The 21,867-nt window shown below is 42.6% G+C and overlaps 1 protein-coding gene across 2 annotated transcripts in view; it reads left to right on the top strand.

Annotated features, from left to right (window-relative positions):
- The window catches only part of ano2b (anoctamin 2b), a 36,161-nt gene extending 19,756 nt beyond the window's left edge, over window positions 1–16,405 (top strand). For both annotated transcript variants that reach the window (XM_027015853.2, XM_035528623.1), the window contains 9 exons: window positions 249–360; window positions 1,022–1,079; window positions 1,353–1,453; window positions 6,346–6,497; window positions 8,562–8,714; window positions 8,818–8,870; window positions 10,479–10,648; window positions 12,972–13,077; window positions 14,054–16,405. In XM_027015853.2, the coding sequence (XP_026871654.2) occupies window positions 249–360; window positions 1,022–1,079; window positions 1,353–1,453; window positions 6,346–6,497; window positions 8,562–8,714; window positions 8,818–8,870; window positions 10,479–10,648; window positions 12,972–13,077; window positions 14,054–14,440 (1,292 nt within the window). In that variant the 3' untranslated portion in view covers window positions 14,441–16,405. The remainder of the gene's footprint in view (window positions 1–248; window positions 361–1,021; window positions 1,080–1,352; window positions 1,454–6,345; window positions 6,498–8,561; window positions 8,715–8,817; window positions 8,871–10,478; window positions 10,649–12,971; window positions 13,078–14,053) is intronic.
- The last annotated feature ends 5,462 nt before the right edge of the window (window positions 16,406–21,867 follow it).

Here is a 21,867-nt window from a genome sequence, read left to right as displayed (position 1 = left end):
CTGTAACTGGCTCTGCTGGAAACCCCTAATATCCCCAATGATTATGTCAAGTCCTTTTGAACGTTCCAAGAATGTTTACATTGACCGTATTTCTTAGACCAGATAAGGATTTTCTTTACCCTAGCTTGGCTTACATGTCAAATATACATTAAAAAAGAGTTAATGTACATTGGAAGGAATGAAGTTTGGGCAGTAGCATGGGAGCTGTTTTCCCCAGCCTTAAGGCTCTTATTTTGATGTGCTTGCAGAGATTCCAAAGACAGAGACAAACTTTGAAGAGCGTCTGATTCTGAAGGCTTTCCTCCTGAAGTTCATGAACGCTTACGCCCCCATTTTCTATGTAGCCTTCTTCAAAGGGAGGTAGGTGAACAAGGTCCATCCTTAAAGCTAGAGCATTTCACCACTAGTGCTGGGGGAGGAAACTTTGAAAGGAATGAGAGTGTCAGTGAGTCAGGATTCTCAGACACTGGGTTAAGGGGTGGGGAGAAAGAAAGATAGACAGAGAGAGAGGGAGAGAGAGGGGGAGAGAAAGGAAGAGAAAGAGAAAAAGAGAGAGCGGGGGGAGAGAGGGAGAGAGAGAGGGAAAGAGAGGGAGAGATGGCTTGATGAATTGTTCTGCTGTACAAAATCTCAAAATGAACACCAGGAAGTAGTGATGAAAAGCAGTACCTTAATGCACACAGACACATTCATGCATGTAAACAAACAAACACACTCTCACACACACACACACACACACACACACACGTGCGCGCGCACGCCCACACATACACTTCTTATATGCATGTATTCACACTCTTGTTTTCTGTATGTTGTGTGATAATGACAGATAAAAGTGGTCAGAGAGAAGGCAGAAGGCAATTCTTTGGCTCATTGCTCCCTGTGGAGGAAGCTTTGAGTGCTAACACTGCTCCTAAAATAAGCCAGACACACTGCTCATTATGACGGCTGCTGGGAGAGGCAGAAAAATGAGGAGTTGTTTAACCAGCTGGGACTGTTGGCTTTCTCCTCCTTTCAACAGGTTTGCTGGCCGGCCAGGGGACTATGTGTATATTTTCAATGAATACCGCATGGAAGAGGTGAATTTAGTTGGGTGTGTGTGTGTGTGTGTGTGTGTGTGTGTGTGTGTATGTGCATGTGTGTTGTATTTCCTGTCATTCTTTGTGTGTATTTCTATTTGTTAATATTGAGAGCAAATTTTGATCATTCTCCCTCTCTCTTGCTCTCTCTTTCTCTTTCTTTCTCCCTGTCCCTCTCTTTCTCTATCTCTCCATCTTTCTCTTTCTCTTTCTGCCCCCTCTCTGTCTCTCCTTCTCTCTCTCTCTCTCTCTCTCTCTCTCTCCATCTTTCAGTGTGCTCCTGGTGGTTGTCTCATTGAGTTGTGTATTCAGCTCAGCATCATCATGCTGGGGAAACAGCTCATTCAGAACAACGTCTTTGAAATCGGAATTCCGTAAGTGCTTCCTCCGCTCAGGCCTCACACCTCCGTCATGTGGACCTCCCTGTTAGACATGCTCAGTTGTGCCTGGTCTGTCTTTAATCTGAAATAGACTTGCCAGCAGACGGTGGAATCTGTTCTCCTCTGATAACGGCTTTGTCAGAGAACTCCCTGGACGACTGAGGCATGTTTGGAGGGCTCCTTGGCTTCTTCCACTCTAGGAAATCCTCTGGGCTGTTCTTGTCCCTCTTTGACTTTCATTATGTTTATTGTCTTGCATTATCTCTCTCAAACACACACACACACACACACACACAGACAGAGAAACAAACATTCTAGCATATTGTCATGTGTCTCCAACTCAGAAGCACTTGAGCAATAATCAAGCTAAATGCTAATGAGATATGCTACTATATGGGATCAAATCAAAGTCATAAGTGCTTGGCTTGTTTCCCCTGGTGCAGAACTCACTTCTATGCACTGGGATCATGAGGTTTAAAGGCCCACAGAGAACCTTATGCAGAAGCAGACATTATGTGCTCTCCATTTTATGTGTATATGTTAGAATCCGTAGTTTTGGACTAACCAGTTCTCAGCACAAAGTGACCATGGAGCCAAAATATACAGGTTTCTTCTTTGCATTTTTTCAAAAATATCAATAGTTATTCTTTGTTAGATGAGGCTACATCTAACAGCAAGACCCATGTGTGTGATGAGTTATTACCACAAGGAGGATTCTTGAACAGGAAGGATTAAAAACTAGGACGCAGCTTCCCCGGAGCAGAACGGGCCTTGGGCCGCACATTCCCCGTTACTGAAAATTCATTTTTAACCTCTTTTGAACCTCTGCTGTTCTGCTGCTCAGCCTCCCATCCTGCACCTTCTCCTTCAGAAAAGTGCTCACGTCCCCCAGAACACGTGTGCCCAGCATGTGTCCTGGACATCCTATATCTGGCTTCGGTTTCCCAAACCCACACGCCTATCCTGGGTCAAAGCAGCACGCCACTCCTCAACCGCACCCCTATATCACCTCTATACCATACCGGGTTTCCGACTCATTTTAATTAAAGCGCCGTGCCAGTTTCAAGGCACACGGCGCCGTGCCCCTTCTCGCTCCTCCGCCAGCCCATCAGCATGTCTCATGTTTCTGGCACCATGGCTCGGCTTACATCTGTTATGGTGTGCAGCTGTAAAATGGTTGCTTACACTACCAGGCACACCGCATGCTCCTACAGCAGCGCCTGGCATCAATCATTCATCGGGTACTGAACCTGTTGTTTGTTTGTGTGTGTGTGTGTGTGTGGAGAGAGAAAGCATGACAATATGATCAAGCATGTGCACACAGCTGTAAGTGTATATACCTGTAACAGTGAGCAGTAAGGAGGCAGACGCATATGTGGAGAAGAGCGATATTTATTATGGGCAAATCCAAAATCAGAGTCGTTATAGCTGTCCAGAGCCAACATGGAGAGCACGAGGATACATTACAAACAAACAAAAACACACGAAGGCAAACGGGGAAGCAGGCTATTACAAAGACTAGGGAAAACTTGGGGCTAAGAAAAACGAAGGCTAGGATACACAGGGTACAAACCAACATTCAAATAAACGCAATAAGATAACCACAATGAAATAAACAAACACACTGAACAGCCATGACACAGGGAACACGACAGGGTTTAAATACATGAACTTAAAAAGGTGAAAACGAGGTACAGGTGTAAGCAATAAAACGAGGGGTGGAGAAAACTAAACTATGGCATAGAACTAAAATACAGACGACAGGGAAAACATGGAACACGGAAGCTGGGAGGGACTAATCGTGACAATACCTCTGTGGTGTTTTAGAGGTGACATTTCTTTTCATGCTTTTAAGTTTAACCAATGGATACTGTGAACGTGCCCTTACACTGCCAATATCTTGTGCATTGGACATGTTGATTGACTTCTGATTTGGTGGTCTGAAATTAAACTGTGCCACAGCCATGAGACGCACTTCAACTGTTCCTGGTGTCAATCCCACTCTTCCTGCACTTATGCCTATTTAAACTTTCAAGGGAAAAAATCCTCACATTAAAGTAGTTCGCGAAAGAATGCAAATGACAAGAGTGGAGTCCTTGGAAAGGCCCGAGAGAGGAGAATGAGGAGAGCGTGACTTTAAACCAATTCTCCTGTTCTGCTCTATAAATACCCACCTTCGTTATTGGCACAGGGCTGCAGTGTGCCTGGTGCCAAAGCATTATGATGGAGGCCAGGGGGGACAGGAGGACTCAATATCCCACAACTCCCTCTACACACAGACCTGACCTACATCATAGTTCTAATCTCCCCACAGACTACTCTACTGCCTATCATACTCTGTCACATCATACAGGCTCTGTGTGTGTGTGTGTGTGTGTGTGTGTGTGTGTGTGTGTGTGTGTGTGTGTGTGTGTGTGTGTGTGTGTGCGTGTGCGGTGTGATTTTACTATGTCAAGCATTGTCCATGTTGTTGCACTGTAGCATTAGCCAGGCTTTGTGTGTGTGTGTGTGTGTGTGTGTGTGTGTGTGTGTGTGCATTTGTGCTTTTTTTTTTTTTCATGTGTAAATCTAGAGCATGACCAAATGCAAATGCACCTCAACAGCTGGTTAATGACAGATTTAACACAGCTGGAGAAAAGCACTTATGATCCAAAGGCATTAAAAAGTCATGCTCAGTAAAAGGTTTTGGGGTATAAATAATGTAACAGTTACATTTAGTCATTTTTATTGGGGCCATTAATAGGCAGAGGTTTGAACCACATTGTCCATATCATCCTCGTTGCTTGGCCCTAGACAGAAGGCGGCAGTGTTTTCCTCTCCTCTGTCCCCTGGTTCTCTCTCCGTGATGACTGTACAGACATTAGGGGTGGCGTCTGGGGACAGACCAGGCCTCGTCCCTTGTTTTTGAGACTTTTGCAGGCTGATTTAAAAAGCATTGGAATGTCCGAACACCAAGTGCAACTGACCAGTAATTTAATTAGTTTTGTTTGTCAGCTAACATGTTACATACTAATGAAATTCTTTCTGTAATTGGTTGTGAAGGCAGCAGTATTGTTGGACCAGGAAGTCTTTATAACCAGCTGTAGGAAGTCTTGATGACCAGCTGTATGAAGTCTTCACATCCTGCTGTAATCTTTAGGACCAGCTGTAGGATGTCTTTAGGACCAGCTGTAGGAAGTCTAGGACCAGCTGTAGGAAGTCTAGGACCAGCTGTAGGAAATCTAGGATCAGCTGTAGGAAGCCTTTTGCATCTGCTGCATAAGTTGCATGGTTAAGGTGGTTGATCGACCATGCTTGGCTAATGCTGGTGATTTTGGGTTTTGGCTGCTACAATTGTTCATTATAAGCCAGTAAATTTGTGCTGCTATATATAAAGGAAGCAGAAAAAAGAAAATGGCAATAGTCAAACTCAAGAATGTTTATTTGCATCTAACATTTGCATCTAGATGTTTTATTTATGAATTGTTCAATGTAATTGGCCACTTTCTAGCTGATTCCAGAACTGTACTCTAGAGGGAATTTGATCCAAATTTAAGATTACATTTTTTAATCTTAACCATTCTGTTCCTCACTGAACTCTTAACTCTTACCATTTTGCAAGAGAGTTTTGACATGTACGATCCTTTCTGAAGTATGTTGCTAATTACAGTGGCATGGCATTGATTACTGAGATTAAATATGTGCTTACCAAAGCATTATAAGGCTGGAATTGTTCTCATGCCCTGTAACTTTATGGCACAAACCGTGAACAGCTCAGCACACATGCAAGAGCATGTCACCATATCGGTCACTTGTGTGCAACATTTTACATGAGGAAATATGCCACTGACAACACTGTATTGACTGGATGCTGCTATACAATTTTTCCATTTGGTTTAGGGTTATTTCATTTGGTTGTTTGCGAGGAGGTTGTCTTGTAATGAGTAAAAGGCGTAATAGGCCTGAGATAGTGGTGACTGTTCCAGAGCCATCTGCTGTCTGCCCTGGTAGCCACTAATACCTGCTTTTATGGCCGCACGTTCTGTACTGACCCTTGAGCTCTGGGGCCTAGATGATAGATAGGTGAAAGACGGGTGCAGGTGTGGCACCTGCTGTCTGCTGGCTGGTGTGCAAGAGGTGGATACATACAGGTGAGCCAAGGGCTTCTGCAATTAAACATCCATTTGTCCTCATGCCTCCCTCGTGTTTTGCTGCCTGGTTGCAGCTGGCAAGCAGACTCATGCCCCGCACGCATGTGCATGTGTGCTTGTGTGTGTGTGCTTGTGTGTATGTGTGTGTGTGTGTGTGTGTGTTACTACTCACCTTTAAAAGCTGGAGGAAGAGACAAATAAAGCTGAGCTAATCAGAGGTTTCTAAAGCGTGCTGTTCAGTCGATGGTTCCTCCAGGCTCCTTAGCCTGGATGATGATGACTCCTGAGTATGTGTGTATTTGTGAATCATTCCGTGGGCTGCTGATATATCAGGTATTATGTACTGCACTTACTTGCCATTTCATATTATATTTCTAATCAGTTAACAGCAAAATTACAAAGTTACAAAGAAATAGGGAAATTATAAGGGGTTTTGGTTTATGAAAAGAAAAAAAAAATGTTTTAAAATTTAGTTTGCATTGTAAAAAACATTATTTATACAAACAAAAAAATAAATCGGATTAAATAAAATGAATCATATGGCACCAACAAGGCCATGAGCCATGAAAAGGACATTGCATAATCATATCAACTTCCAGAGAGCACGTCCATGTGTAAGATATATGCTCAAGTTGAAGTTGATCAAATGCCACGTTCATGCATTATTAATTGACATGGAGCTTTTTGTTCCCTCACACCCTCTTCCTATTCACTCCACCTTTTCTCGGCGCTGGCCCATGTTCACCTGCCCCACAGCAAGCTGAAGAAGCTCTTCCGCTCCTTGAGGGAGAAGAACCTGCAAGACCCAGAGGAGGGCGTGGAACAGACCAGCCGAAGCCTGCGCCAGTGGCACCTGGATTTTGACCTGGAGCCCTTTGAAGGCCTTACACCTGAATACATGGAGATGAGTGAGTGATGACCTCATCCTAGAGGGGGTGGAGCCTTCCAGGAGGGGGTTGTGTCTGTAGAAGCCGAGCCCTGTAGGAATGCATGTGTCTATGACCCCAGGCTCCAGGTTTTCCTTTTATGACTGGCCCCTGTACTTGTAGAGTATACCTGTCATTGGATCTTATTTGCATTGACAAGCTGAGGTGGGCGAGTCCTGCATTTCTATTTCGGTCATAATTTCGATCAACAAATGTGCAGGTCATTTTTTCCATTAGAGAGCGTGATCTGTATAGAATTTCATGACTGACTCATAATATCAGTGAACATTAACATGTGCGTGCTCAAATCCAGGTGCATTTTACATCACCTTTTGTGTTGTGTATAATGTATAAAGGCCAAAAAAACCTAATCAGTTGTCAATACACTGAGACATGACTAATTCAAAGATCCATAATGTATACAGCAGAGTTCAGCTGACCCATATAATCCACCAGCTCAAGAGGACAACAGTTGTTTCATTAATGAATGTTTTTATATATTACAAGTTGTTACGATTGAGAGAAATAAATATAGAGATTTACATCAAACTAAGCATGTTAGCATAACAGGCTGTACTGTAGTTAGAGTTTTCAGAATGCTGATAGATTTAAAAAATAATTTATGTTGATGTTAGAACACACCACAAAAACAAAGTACTCATCTTTCATATCCATATTAGCCTGTAACTGTAAATTGTCTTTACTAGAGTTCTGATTCTTGGTAAAGGGGGATTTGAAGCCAGGGATTTTGAATAGGATTGTAGTATATGTAGGTGTCCCTGTAAATTTGTTACAGTTCAAATGATCTTTTCTAGTGAAGGGAAATTGCTGGTCCAAAGTTAACTGGGCATATCTTTTCTACTAGAATTTCCTGAAAATGTAACAAAATGGTTTCAGGTTTCAGTGATTTCATACCTAATTTGTAAGGTACTCAGTCTGTGACTGGAAGAAAATTGAGAAACAGACAATAGTACTGTTCTGACGTTTTGGTTTTTAAGGTTATCTCCACTACAGTGGTTTGGCCCACACATGAGAAGAGAGCAAAGGACAAATGTGTGTTAACGGGAGAATGGGAGCTTTAATATGCTTACAGGAACTGTGTGAGGGAGGGAAAGAGAGCAAGAGACAGAGAGAGAGGAAGAAGGGACACATGTAGTGCACGGTGAATGGCAGAAACTGCTGTCCGAACTAACTGCACTTCTGTGGACATGCACAGCTTGCAGGTCTGAAAGAGTATAGCGTCACGGTCTTGGGTGTTTTAGTAGTATGCCCCCCGGCCTGATCTGCCCAAGCCATTGTTTTGTTGTGAGGAGAAAATGGTGATGTCAGTCAAGTCGAAGCTGGAAGTGCCATTTCCCACAAAGGTTATGTTCCATGTGTGTCTGGGGCCTTTGTGTTCTGTCATAGTAGTCAAAGTAAGCAGGCTGCAATTACCCATCACTATAGATCTTTGGTTAAGTGGAGAAAGTCATCAGCTCGTCACACTATTGGGGTTCTTACAATTTTGCGTCGCTTGGAAGTCCTTTGTTGTTCAGACTGTGTTGTAACAAATGCTTAGATATGTCTGACAGCTGTAGTCAAGTCCCAGAAGGCTAATTATAAGCTTGCTCCTGTTCTCAGTAAGTCCAATTTTGACTAGATCTATGGAATCTAAGGGTGTATTTCAACAGTTTATAAAGTGGTTCTGCGTGCTTATTTTAGCAAAGCCACCTTAAGATCATTTGCTTATAGACATATAAACCAAACTAAATTTATATTTCCCAAAGGAGGAAAAATGTATTTCAGAGTGATAAATATATTTATACAGGGTGTATATATATTTATTACAAAGTATATATATCCTCTTCTCTCCTCTCCTCTCCTCTCTCTCTTCTCAAGCTCATTCGGATTTATAGGCCAGTGTAAAGAACAAATAAGTCTGTCCCTCAGTGAAATATACAAGACAGATGAGAATGTAAAGCTTGCTGTTTATGGCCTTCATGTTTCTAATCAGTGCCTGTTTGTGTGCCAAATCTGTTTATTTGTGTGTGGTTTTCATCCCAACAGTCATCCAGTTTGGCTTTGTCTCCCTGTTTGTGGCCTCCTTTCCTTTGGCACCACTTTTTGCCCTCCTGAACAACATCATCGAGATCCGACTTGACGCTAAGAAGTTTGTCACCGAGCTGCGCAGACCGGATGCCGTGCGTGCGAAAGACATCGGTACCCGGCCACACCTATGCATACCGTACACCATCCACCAAGTGCTTTTTCTGGATGAGCTGTCAGCGCTAACCTGACCCTGCGTGTCAATGTTCTCTTGCAGGAATATGGTACAACATCCTCAGTGGCATGTGCAAATTCTCCATCATCATCAATGTGAGTGTCAGGTTCCTGCCCTCGGGCTGTAGTCGGTGTGCACGGCCTTCCCCAAACCTCACACCCCTCTCGCTGTAGACCTGTGCCTCCCACAAGCTTGCCTGTTATGCTCAAGGTTACAAAAGCTGGAGAGATCTGGGAGGAGTCACAGCACAGAAGGCCACACCCTAATGAATCTGTTGACCTAAAGGAGCCTAAAGGAAGAGTTACATGAAAGTTAGCCCAAAAGTTACACTACTTTCATTCCATTCTAGGGTAGAGGTCTGTCTCTCCCTGTGATTGTGGGCCTGTAATGGGAATTGTTCAGTCTCCAGTGTCAGAGAAGCACTCTGCTCAATATGGGCAAGAGACCTCCAAGGAAAACCTTTGATGGAATGCTTTGAAGTGTGCCGTATTAAGCAGGTCGTCGTCCAAAGAGTAAAAAATTATCTTAAAGGGTTGTGCTTATTTTACATGTGTGGTTTCACACATGTTCTTCCGAGGTCACTTGATGTAATATTATGTATTGTACATTTTACGTATTTAAGGAGAGGTCCTTAAATACATAAACTTCTCACTCACAAAGCTCTGGCTAATTTCCTTTAACACAGCTGAATGGAAATGTGATTTGTACAGTATGAGGTGAAATAAGCAGAGGACCCTCAGGCTGGATTGTGCAGTGAAGGTGACCTGCATCTAATGCAGGCCTTTATTAACTGTTAGCTCACTATGGAAAATAGATTTTATACTTGTAAAATTATATTTACAAAAATACTTCAGATTTTAAATGTAAAATAACATTTACTAATGTAAAAAGAAGTTGCAGATGTATTCCTCTTTATGTGTTTTTTGTTTTGTTTTGTTTTTCTTGCAAGTATGAATTTATGACCCTGTTTTGACTATGATTTATAACAATGTTTTGATTGACTGATCAGAATGGCTATACCAAGGTCAGCTGTCCAGTTTGGGAAAGTGTCTGTTCAGAGAGACATTCTGAATATTCAATGAAGTATGGGTTGTACTCGTTGATCTCCAATAGCAAACCTTTGTTTGTCTTGGAATAGAGTTTCTTACTCATTAGTCACAACAGGGTCATAAATTATGTTGAAAACATAATCATAATTTAATACTTGTAAAACAGGGTGCTATATCCATACTGGTCAACTCTAAATATTTTTCTAAGACATTTACACATTACTTGGCTTTCTTTCATTTTTAAATGTCCTACAAACATCCCCCCCCACCCCCAAAAACAGAAAAAGAAAAAGAAACACATCTACCCAACATTAAAAATGCAACTGCACATTTTAATACAGATATGGAGATTATTTAACAACCTCAAACATTTTTCCCAAATGTAGAAACATTCTGAATTTGTTTTGATTTCATATGAGCTCAGCAGAGAGGAAAAGTATGTATTTTCACTAGCACTAGATGCAACCTCATTAATCTGTAATCCCACATATCCTGTCATCAGTACAAATGTGAGGTTGACATTTGCCCGAGATGAATGGAGAGCTGTTCTAAATGGGATTCAGTAGAAGTCAGTGGAGTCATTCAATGGAATTTAAAAAAAAAAACTGCTATCAGCTGTTTAATCTGCCTCATATACTTGTGTTTATTATTCAGGCTTTCGTCATCTCCTTCACATCTGACTTCATCCCTCGGCTTGTTTATCAGTACATGTACAGCGAGACTGGCACCATGAATGGCTTTATCGACCACACCCTGTCTTACTTCAACGTCAGCCATTTTAAAGAAGGCACGGCTCCTGTAGGCTCCTCTGTGAGCGTGTGCAGGTGAGCCCTTGCCGCTCCACTCTGCACACTCTACTTTATTGCACCATGGGTTCGTAAAGGGTTCTTAATGTAATGCAGTCAGCTGAATGGTGGGGGACCATCTAAGTGAAGCTTGGAGCAGGGAGAATAGGGGATAAAATGAAAAGACAGCCAAGTGCATGCAAGTCATGAATATCATAGGTGACTTCTGCATCTGCATGGTAGGTTAGTTTAGTTGAATTGTCGGACCTTATTTTAAAGGGCTTTGTTACCAAAAAAAAAAAAAAAATGAAGTCAATGAGAGTTTAACTCCTCCATACCACATTTGCCAAAGATTGCCCTACATTTCATTCTAGGGTTTTCGGCTGTGGCTCAAATAAACATGTCCTGCCGTTATACACATCACTGTTTAGGACAGAGGTCTCATCTCTATCACATCAGCCATGTTTGTAACTAAAATGAAGCACACCGTCTCTCTCAATTTAATAGCTCTGCCACACTGCCTTTGTGATCCATGTTTTGCTGTTGTATAGTTGTAATGAAGATGAAGGAAAAAGATGTCCACACTCTCTCTTTAGCATCTGGTCTTAATGGCTCAGACGTTACACTGGGCTTCCTCCAAGGATTTAGATGTTTAACCACATATCAAAAACACTGACATCATACATGCTTTTAGCCCCCAACCCCCTGCCCTCTCTCCCCCCTGAGCCATAATGGCTAGGCAATACACTTCTAGATCAGCTATATTAACTTCTTTATTCATATGAACTTCTGAATTCATCTGAACTGATATACCAGTGATGCCAATAATTTTATTCCTTGGTATTTTGAGTGACACTATAATTGTATGTTTCTTTCACACTCTGTAACTGGTCTGACAAGAAAGGAGTAGCTGTTCACACAGGGCTAAAATTACACTGGAGCTGCATGACCTCCTAACATCCATAATTTCTGCAATCCATATGCTTGAGAAGAATTAATTTCTCTCAATCCATTCATCTGAATTTTTAGTCACATGCATGACTGTGTACATGCCTCTGATTACCTACCTTACTTACTGATACTGGAAAGAAAAGAAATCAGGCACTCCCCAAAATACGTGCTTGATTTACCAAAATGTCCTTTACTCTAGCCACTTCAGAACTGCAAGTCATGTGAATGGGCTTTTTTTTCCAAACCGCATAATGGTCAAGTCTTATGGGACAAAAATCACCAGAGTGGTGAGTGATAATTATCCTCATCTAATTTAGTCTCTTGTGAATTGGGTCTTTCCTGTGTTTTCCCCATGAGCTGATGGGAAGTAGCAGCACAGCTATGCCAGCACTTCACATCCAGGCCTAGATGCCCGCTTAGGCAGGTCACGAGGAGGCTTGGCGGAGGCAGGCCACGTCTCCTGGCTCAGGCTGCTGGGAGTGGGCTCGCCTCTGTGCTGGCAGACTTTAGCCTTTCTCCTTAGAGGTCCTAGTGGCAGAGTGATTGTGGGTTTTACGAGCCCTGTGTGTGTGTGTCTGCGTTTGTGCTTGCATGTTTGTGTGTGTGAGTCTGTGGGAGGGAAGGTCTGTGAGAGTGAAGGTTTCTGAATGAGTGATGAATATGTAGCTGGCTCAGAGGGGATAAAGTACTGCTAAACTTCTATAAATAGGCTTCCCAAATAATCTGAAACAGCAGTTAAGCATGTCCAAATCAAATAAATCCTTATCGCTACCATATCATGTTCTTGTACTTCTTTCAGCTGCATAAATTGAATCCCAGGCTATACAGGGCTACTAGTCTTAAAGTTCCAGGCTTTACTGTATATAGCAAGAGTATCTTATCAGCTCTGAAGCTTCATTTTCATAATTCATTACAGGACATCAGAATTGTGATGAATATGCCATGTAGACTACACTTGATTTAATCTAGAGCTCTGAAAATTGAAGGTTTAACTGTACTCTGCAAGGAATGCATTCCCTTTGATGGCAATATTTGTACAGATGTATCTTTACAGAGATACACGTGTTGAGATACATCTGTTGACATTAGGCACCAACTAAACTCTTTATCTATTTTGTGATGGCTAGTGACACCTGAAAGCTCTTGCAGTCCAACGTGATACTGCGGAGAAACACTGGAGGCAGGGTAGGTGCTGTGAGAAAAGCCATCTTTCCTGCCTCCTTGGTCCTATGAATTAAATCATCTAGAATGATCGATAAATATGTCGCAGGTCTAACATTCTAAAAGAATGTGTGAGTTATGTGCTACTGATTCACACTGTTTACTGGCAGCTCAAAAAACAGCCCATGGCTAACGACAACTACCGTAAATGCCGCTCCCCTGGTGTGTTTACCTGCTGCTCTGCCTGCAGGTACAAGGATTACAGAGAACCGCCGTGGTCGCCGCAGCCCTACCAGTTCTCCAAACAGTACTGGTCAGTCCTCGCAGCACGACTGGCCTTCGTGATACTGTTCCAGGTACAGTGTTTTATATTGGCAGAAACCAAGCACCATGACCCGTGCAAGCAATGTTAGCTCGAACACTACGTAATAATTTCATGCAAAAAAGGATTTTCCTTTTTTCCCCAATGGGCTGAAATATTTTTTTCACCCAGTCACAGTTTGCAGTTACATCACATTATGCATGCTGCTTCAAGCATAACACATGTCCCAGCGAGCAGCAGCTTGGCTGTCACTGCAGCATGAGCTTACATTTCTCATATTTAAAGTGCATTGTCCCATGTTTCTGGTACCTGTTTGTGAGTTGTTACTCAGCATAAATGTCGCTCATTGAGATTTGTTATAATGCAAATGCTGTAATTGGTTTCAGATGTAAACTACTGGCACCTCTGCTTGAGTTCTCTTAATGGGGAAATAAACAGTTTTGGCCAGGTGTTGTACTAGTGCCATCTGCTTTATGTCAGAAATGGCGGGAGAAATACCTTCCCCTGCTTTATGCCTCAGCATCATAAGTCACTTTTTTGGCTCTTTGTGCAGTGGCCAGTTGATTTGACATTGACCAGTGCTGGTGAGGTTGAGCAGTAACAGAATACATTCAGCAACATTTTGTATTTAAAATATATTAATGCTAACAATAAACCTCTTTAGTGCTAAAAGCATCATATTTGTGTATTTTTTCGAGAAAGCTTAAATGGCAAAGTATACAGTTCTTAAATGGGAAATAATTCAAAATTAACAGCGTAATTTGAATAGGTTGCTGATATTACAACCGTTTTTTTTTAAATTAGTTAATCAGTCATCTGTAACACAATATTATTGAAAGTAACCTTCTTAATCCCACTGGTGGTGAACATCTTGATGAAGGGAATAACACTGAGATATTGAGCGTGTCTGCTTTACCAATCTACATATTATTTTTGGTCTGCCTTGTAGCTTATGGCCTACTTCTTCTCATCTTTCCTACCCATTATCATCGTGTGTGTGTGTGTCTCAGAACCTGGTAATGTTCATGGGCTATCTGGTGGCCTGGGTAATCCCGGACGTGCCCAAAAACATCAGTGAGCAGCTGAAGAGGGAGAAGACCCTGCTGGTGGACGTCTTCATGAATGAGGAAAAGGAGAAGCTGCAGCTCATCCAGAGCCTCTTCTCCAAAGAGGCAGTGCTGCCGCGGCAACTGCCACAGCCCCGGCTGGAGTCGGAGCCAGCCTCCGAGGTGCAGCTACCTCTGCCCCACCTTACCCAGCCAGACGACCCCACTGCAGGCTGGGGCCCTCTGGCCCCCCGGCCCCGCACCCGTGCCCGTGCTGCCAGCTTCAGCCAGTTCACCCGCCAGGCCTCCATGTCCCCCCACAGCGACGCAGGCAGGCACACAGCTGTGTGAGTAGAGGGAGGCGGGGTCAGGGGGTGGGGTCGGGTTCCGCAAACGGATCTGCCGGCAAGGCAGTCTCCGAAGCACCAGTGCTCGGAGTGGAGGACTAGGAGACAAAGGAGGGCAGGGCCGAGCTGTCCGTCTTGTTGCTGAGGGCCAGCAAACCCCTCTTTGCAGTGTTTTTTCACTGGAGTTAAAAAGCAGAAAGCAGAAGAGGTCATTATTTACTCACCTCTGTACTGCATGTCCGAGCATATGTCCACAAGCACCGTGTTTGTTTTGTTTTTTGTTTTGTTTAGTTTTTTGGTTTTTTTTACTTTGACATGTCCAAGCAATCTATGGAGGAGACGGTTGCCCTGGGCACCCGGGCAGAGGCTTCACTGGACAGCTTGCAATCATCTCATGCACAGAGCGACTGGTTGACAAGCATAGACACTGGAGTGGGAGCAGGACTCTTATCCAAGGGGCCTCTCACATATTTTGGAATGTTTTCTCCCTCCATCTGTTCTTGAACTGAGAAGAAGATTCTTTCTTTTTTTGTGGGGCGGGGGCACTCCAACACTAAAGTGCACATCTGGTTCATACTCATGCAGTCATTGCACAATTTGGGTAACTGCACAAACACAAAACTGCTTGCAAATTTGATGAGATGTAGCGTATCACAGCAAATAAATATAATTTTTCATTTTCTCAGGTAATGACATCACTGTAGGCTTTATTTGTTTATCTGAATAATGTGACATCTCTTGGTTTAATAGAGAGCCTGAAATTCAGTGGTCAATAAAGAATAAGGAATAAGAAACTGTACTTTAATCCACAAATTGTATTGTACAAAACCCAATACATAAAACTGAATGAGTGTCAAATCATGTTACAGATCTCTTTCTCTACAGATGCAAAATCACTGTATATTTCACGGTGATTTGTTCAGTTTTTTAATGTTCATGTTTCAGGTGGTTTAGCTGAGGTAAGTTGCTGAGATATGTGTTAGGGGGTCTTTTGACAGGTAAGGCCCAATGTACACATTCATGGCCATATCATAAACCTTTTGAATCTTGCAGTTCATTGTAATGTTTTTAATGGGCTTCTGTAGTATGTTTTAGTCTAAATAAGACTAGTCAATAGTCATTACCTACTGATAAATCAACTGGGCCAAGGCACTGTCAGCCTAAAAAGTATAACTTTATAGCAGGCTCTTAACTTTAAGACAAGATTTAACTTCTTCCAAGATATTTAAGTCTTCACTTATTGGTCCAATGTTCGGACTACAGCTTAGCAGTTGGTATACTGCAGGATATGTTTATGACTGTGGCCCCGCTGGGACCCATTAGTGGCCATATCCATAATCTCCCCACGTTTGATCACCTGAAGGAACAGTCAGTGCTACGTGGCCTGGAGCTGGGAGGAGGAAGGCCAGCCCCCAGCTATCACATTAAAGAACCCACAGTACTTCATATTCATGCAAAGGTCCATATACATTGTATGTATATGAAATTTATTTGTGAAAGCAGCAGCTCTATGGTGCTGCTATGCTTGTTCCCAATTTATAGTCGGTCTTTATTGTCACTTCCCCACAAGGATGACTTGCCAATAAGGATCAAGGTGCCATTTGTATTCTACAGTCACAGTGCAACTCACCACACTGCAGCTTCAGGGAAGGAGCCAGAAGAATTCTGGATATTGTCAAAACTGAGTAATGTAGTCACACAAACCAGGCTGGAGGCTTAGAAAAGGCCTGAAAAAAACAGAAAAAACCCAGAAAACCTGACATAGGGAGGCATAAGATGTTAAGTAAAATATTTAAAACAACATAAGTAATGGCAAGCCTGATCTACCAAGATCAATCTTCTAAAACAGTTTCAGGTTAATTTTGGTGTAATCTTTGTCAAATCTTTGTAACTCTGTGGGACATCATAAATGACCATGCTAATCATTTTGTAACTCTGTGGGACATCATAAATTACCATGATAATCATTTTTGATGGCTTTTGGCTCTCTGTTGAATAGGTTAAGGTTAATATGTTGATATGAGTAGTTAAATCTACCCCATTTTATTTTACACACTTTTATATTTAGTTGTAGCTTTAGAGTTGTAATGGCATGGCTACGTGGAAGTAAAATTCTTTGTTGCCATTTGATTTGATGCATGCACCCTGCTTAGAGAATCAAAGAACATAGCATTGTAATAATATTGTAGAAATATCATCTTTGTGTAGTTCATAAAAATATAGATTTTATAACAGAGCAGAAAGTATTGTAACAGTCCTCAAAAAATTCTTAATTTTTAGAGGTTTGTCTAATGTGCAATTGGCCAGGACTGCAGTGGACCTCTGACTGAATGACCTTATAAGGCTCCAGTCAGCATGGAATTTGCTTGTAGACCCCATACTGTGCAGCTATGCAGACGCTTCAGTGCATTTCTATAGTGATTTCATTAATAATAGAGGCCTTATCTTGAGAGCAACCTAAGGTACTTTCAAGTTGGAATAGTCAATATTCAAGGTCCCTCATTTCCTCTGTTTGAGAATTTCTTTACAGCACCAGCAAGGTTGATAGTCAAAATGTTTTCACATTTTCAGCATTTGACTGACTCATATTCAGAGTGACTTTTATACATATAAAACATTGATAGTGCTAGTGGTCCCTAGGAATCAGACCCATGGTTTTGGTGTTGCTAGCACCTTGCACAACCTGCTGTGCCAGGTCAGCTACAGGGGCACTACACATGGATAATTGTGTGATTTAGTTATCTATTGTGTGTATTTATACTGTATGTAGCTTTCTCCTACTATTTAAATATATATTGTTGCCAATGCTTGGAGCTGGATGGATCTCCAAAGCTGGATATGGGAGGGACAAGAGCAGCTGTATTTGGGCTTTCAAATTTGAGGAGCAGTGGTCACAACATCTCAGAATTTGCTCAAGGGCAGCTTCTCTAGAGATGTTACATACTTGTGTTTCACCTGGTTTCAAATGTTAGCTACACCATGGAACTCTGTGTATGCATGTGTACATCTCCAAATTCCTCCATTTTGTGTGTGCGGGCATGTAAGCCCTGCCTGTAGCACATTCCTTAGTGAAACTGACAAAACTTTGAGCTGACCCGATTTGTCCATTAGGTTCCTCTGTCATTTTCCTTGGCTAGTTTCCTGGCTATTAGTGTGGCCATAGAGGAGCTGTCTCCAAACACTGGCAGATGGGAGAGACTGCTTGGAAAAGCTCATTGTTTGTTGTACCACAGAGAATTAGGGCAAACTGAATGAGCTGAAGGAGACATCAATGACAGGAGGCTTTTATTAATTAAAAAGAAAATAGAGTGAGCGCATCTGTCAAGGTGATTTGCATGATAGTGCAGCTACAGGCTATGGATCAGAACAGAAAAAAATCTAGAACATTACACCCAGTTAGGCATTTAGTTTCATTTACATTTAATGGAAACTAGTGACAGTAGGACAGCTGCCTAGTTTCAAAGCATTTGTATAAGTGGCAGCACAGTATTGTAGCATTTCAATGCGGCTATGTCTCTCACTTCAAGAGAGGTCGAGAGAGCGAGGCAAGAGCCTGGCTTTTTCCTGCCCTCAGGGGCCAGACACGCAGCAACATGACTCCCCGCATTCTCCTTTATTTAATACTGAACCTGCCCTGTTGGGGCCCTCTCTCACTCTTCTCTCTTTCTTTGTCCTTTTCTCTCTAGTCATGAGTGGCTGTATAAGGTTCTTTAAGAATCTAAATAAAGATTCACATGTGTAAGGAAATACGCCCATCTTGCAGGGTAACCACATACATAACCACACCTCTTAAAGCCTTAAAGCCTGAAATGTGGTCAGCTGGAGCTCTCTAATGAGGATTACTTAGGGCCCCGCACTGGCTTGGCGTTTGCCTATCTTTGCAGTTTTTTTGTCGTTCCATTATTCTCATTTTGCTGTCTAGTCATTTTACCTGTTAGCAGTCATGATCCATAATACTCTTTGCCATTAACCACCGCTACAGTTTCATAAGGAGCTGGTTGAGTTTCTCGTTGTCTGTACTTGGATCTAGGCCCAGGTCCTGCGTCAAAACTCTCCTTTGAAAGTTCTGTAAGGTGACAGTGAAGAGTGTAAATAGATAAAAAGAAAGATACAATAGAAACATCTAAACTACTGAATGGCCATGGTTACTGTGATAATCCATTTTAATTACAATCTAAAACAGGGCTAGAAAGAAGTTTACAATCTGTTCTTTGATATGTAAATTATGAGTGATCTTTTGCATAATTACTATTGGGAGCGTCACAAAGCTTATAACAATGGCTGTGTTTTCATAGAAACTTGGTTTGTAATCATTTGCATATTGTTAACTTTTGGGGCTGCCTGGTGTGTATATATTTGTCTCAGACAGCCTGAATTGACACTGTTTATTGTGCCGTATGTAGCATGTTTTGTTAACTCAGCCTGTCCGTGAATCTCACATCTGTGTGGTTAATCAGAATCTCACATCTGTGTGGTTAATCAGTCTGTGCATGTGTGATTGCATGTGTATTTGTGTGCAAGAAGCAGTGGGGTTACCTCACCCTGAACTCACATAGCCTGTGTGATCTCTCATGGAGAGATTCACGTTCAGATGCTAGTTCTGCTACATGCTTTCTCCACAGCACCTCCTTCTTCTGCAGACAGCCTCCCCCGATACACGCACGCACGCACACACACACACACACACACACACACACACAAACACATGCACATACACATACACAACTTAGTCAATGATCTGGTTAGCAAGATAGTTAGTGTTAGTAAAAGTTAGTGTAGTGGTAGTGTAAGACCATGCTCCTCTTGACTAGCTGTTTCATGATTTAAATTATGTCACTATGCTTCAAAGAAACAAATTGTGAATGTGAGTCTTATTGTATTTGAAAATAGTGCATACTTGTCTTGGGAAAATTACTCATTTTATTTAAAAGAGGTTTTGGCATTTTAACTGCCCTTTTATGAAAAGGGATGTCTTTTCCTGAACTTTAGGCCTAACCCTAAATACTGAAAAACACCTAATGCTGAAAAATTGCTTCCTGTGTTGCTATGAGACAGGCCTTGCTATCCATTTTGGGGTGAATCAGTTGATGTAGTGTGAGAGAATAGGCCTGGCCTTGACCTTTGCTGTTCCGCACTTCAAACATGTCTAGTGGGGAGCCTCTTTCCTGTCTCCAGGGTGGTAATAGAGTAGCTCGCATAAGCAGAGACCTTCACCTTGAGATCCTCCACATGTGGAAAACATTGAAACAAGGCGCCTCCATTTGTAACGCCTTTGAAAACATGTTCTGGCACTTCGTTGTGGAGACAGTTGAAATGTTCACACCCGCCACCACCCTAACCCCTTTCCGTACACATACCCACAGATCCACAAGGGGGAGAGGCGTTTGTCAGAGGTGTTTGTTGTGTTCTGTTTCCATGGAAATTGGTGGTAATGCATGATAAGAGGATTGCATGGGGCAGGCATGGGCACCAAGGGCAGTCATTGTGCTGCTGCTGCAGCCAGGCCTCTCCTTTATGGTAGGCAAGATAAGCAACTTCATAGGAAGGAAGTGCAAATAGTCAACTGTCAGCTTGTAGCTCTTGGGAAATTAGAGGAGCCAGATGAACTGGACTGACACGTGGAGAGGAAGAGCAATTAACCCACTCCGATTGCTAATAGCTCACACTAATAACAACAAGGCTGTCATTTGGTGCGATCTTCCATTCACCTATTATTGCAAGACGGTGTTGACTGCAGAGAGTGTGCAGCTGGAAGGCCTCTCTCATTAGACACAGATAAACCCACATGCAGCATCCCTAAGCCTAGACAGGGGCTTCTGCTGTGGTTCCCATACAGCCCTGAGCATCCATCAAGCTGCCACGTGCTTGCTGCGCCACATGCTTGCTGTGGTTTATGGGAAGGTAAGTGCAGAGGCAGTAACTCCACACCTCTGACCTGATTCGTCAGCACTGTAACGGCTTGGGCAGCAAGTGTCAATGCACATGACGCTGCAGCCAAGAGCAAAGCATGTGATGCAAACAATCGCAGTTCAGGCTTTCAAACAAAGTCTGCTGGAACACAGAAAGGTCTGCTGTGCTTAGAAAGGCACGGGCTATTAAGACTTTGGTGAAAGAAATGTTATCATCTCTGTGCATGGGCATAGCTGAGCTGGGGTGGAACACTGCCCAGCCTTGGGGTTTCCAGACCCACGTACCCTCCTCTGCTCCTCCAGCTCCTTACGCTTCTCCTGCTCCCGCTGCTCCATTTCCAGCCTCTGATGCACCTGATCAGACCGGAATGTTCACTTACACACTGAACCAGTAGCAAATAATGCTAATGAAGATTGACAGCGAACAGCTGGAAGAGGTTTGAGGCTTGAGCGCAGAAATCTCTTTACCGTTTCCTGCCGGTCGTCCTGTTGCTTGAGCCCGTCATCTCCCTCAGGCGTGCTCGTCTGTGCTGTCACAGACGGTTCACCTGGGACATTCAGGAATGCGTAGTCCTCTTCTTTGCACATGTCCCTCATGCACTACGGGTAGGACAGCACGTCACAGCACATGGGCGGAGAGCATTTGGAGCTAACATGCCATTGCTGTTTTTTGCCTGAGCTCTTCTGCCAGTTTCACTATGGCAACAGTGCCCATATTCTCTCAGCAAGCATAAAGTGGGCTATTCCAGCTCTTTCAGAGAATGCAAAGTATTGCCTAATAATTAAACTTACCACGCACTTTTTTAGAAACATTTATTTATATGAAACACTTTATGCACAGTTAGAGACTACAGTCCATCTGTTTCCATGTGCAGTTTGGGTTAACCATCATGCAACTCATCAGTGGTCAGGTTCTGACCACAGGGCCACTATTTGCTCTTTACTGGACTTTTCTGGGAGGCGGACCACACTCAAACTAGCATTTACACTGACATATAAAAACAGACCTGTGATGAACACAACAGCTGTGGGTGACTGACAAATTGCGTGTGTCAACATACAGGCAATAGTCTGGAATCGTACACCTATAAGATGTGCCTATTGCTAATGGCTGCAGGTGAAAGGTCTGTTTTTCTAATAAAGTGGATGGTGAGACACATATGTCACATGTGTACCTTAGACATAGGAATTGCAGCAAATCTCTTCATGTGAGCCATCCTTAAAAGAAGATAGTTTACCATTAGTGTGTTTTTCCTTGCTTTTTTTCAGCTCAATTACATTTTGCAAGCATACAGAACACTTACCAAATTCCCTTTTAGATGTAAATGTAATACTGATTATTCAAACAAATCTAACTGAGCTATTTCATCTTTACGTATGTAATGAATCACACATTAAATTTAATTCACTGTGTTTTATACAGTTCCCCACTGTTCCATCTCCAGCTTGTTACAGATCAGTGAGCAGCATTATGTATAAATGAATCTGCCATTAGAATAACCCATCTAACTCACCTGGAACA

Source organism: Electrophorus electricus, chromosome 7, assembly GCF_013358815.1.
Source record: "Electrophorus electricus isolate fEleEle1 chromosome 7, fEleEle1.pri, whole genome shotgun sequence".
NCBI classification, from domain to species: domain Eukaryota; kingdom Metazoa; phylum Chordata; class Actinopteri; order Gymnotiformes; family Gymnotidae; genus Electrophorus; species Electrophorus electricus.
Note: the sequence above shows the minus strand (reverse complement) of the source record. Positions and strands in the feature narration are given on the sequence as shown.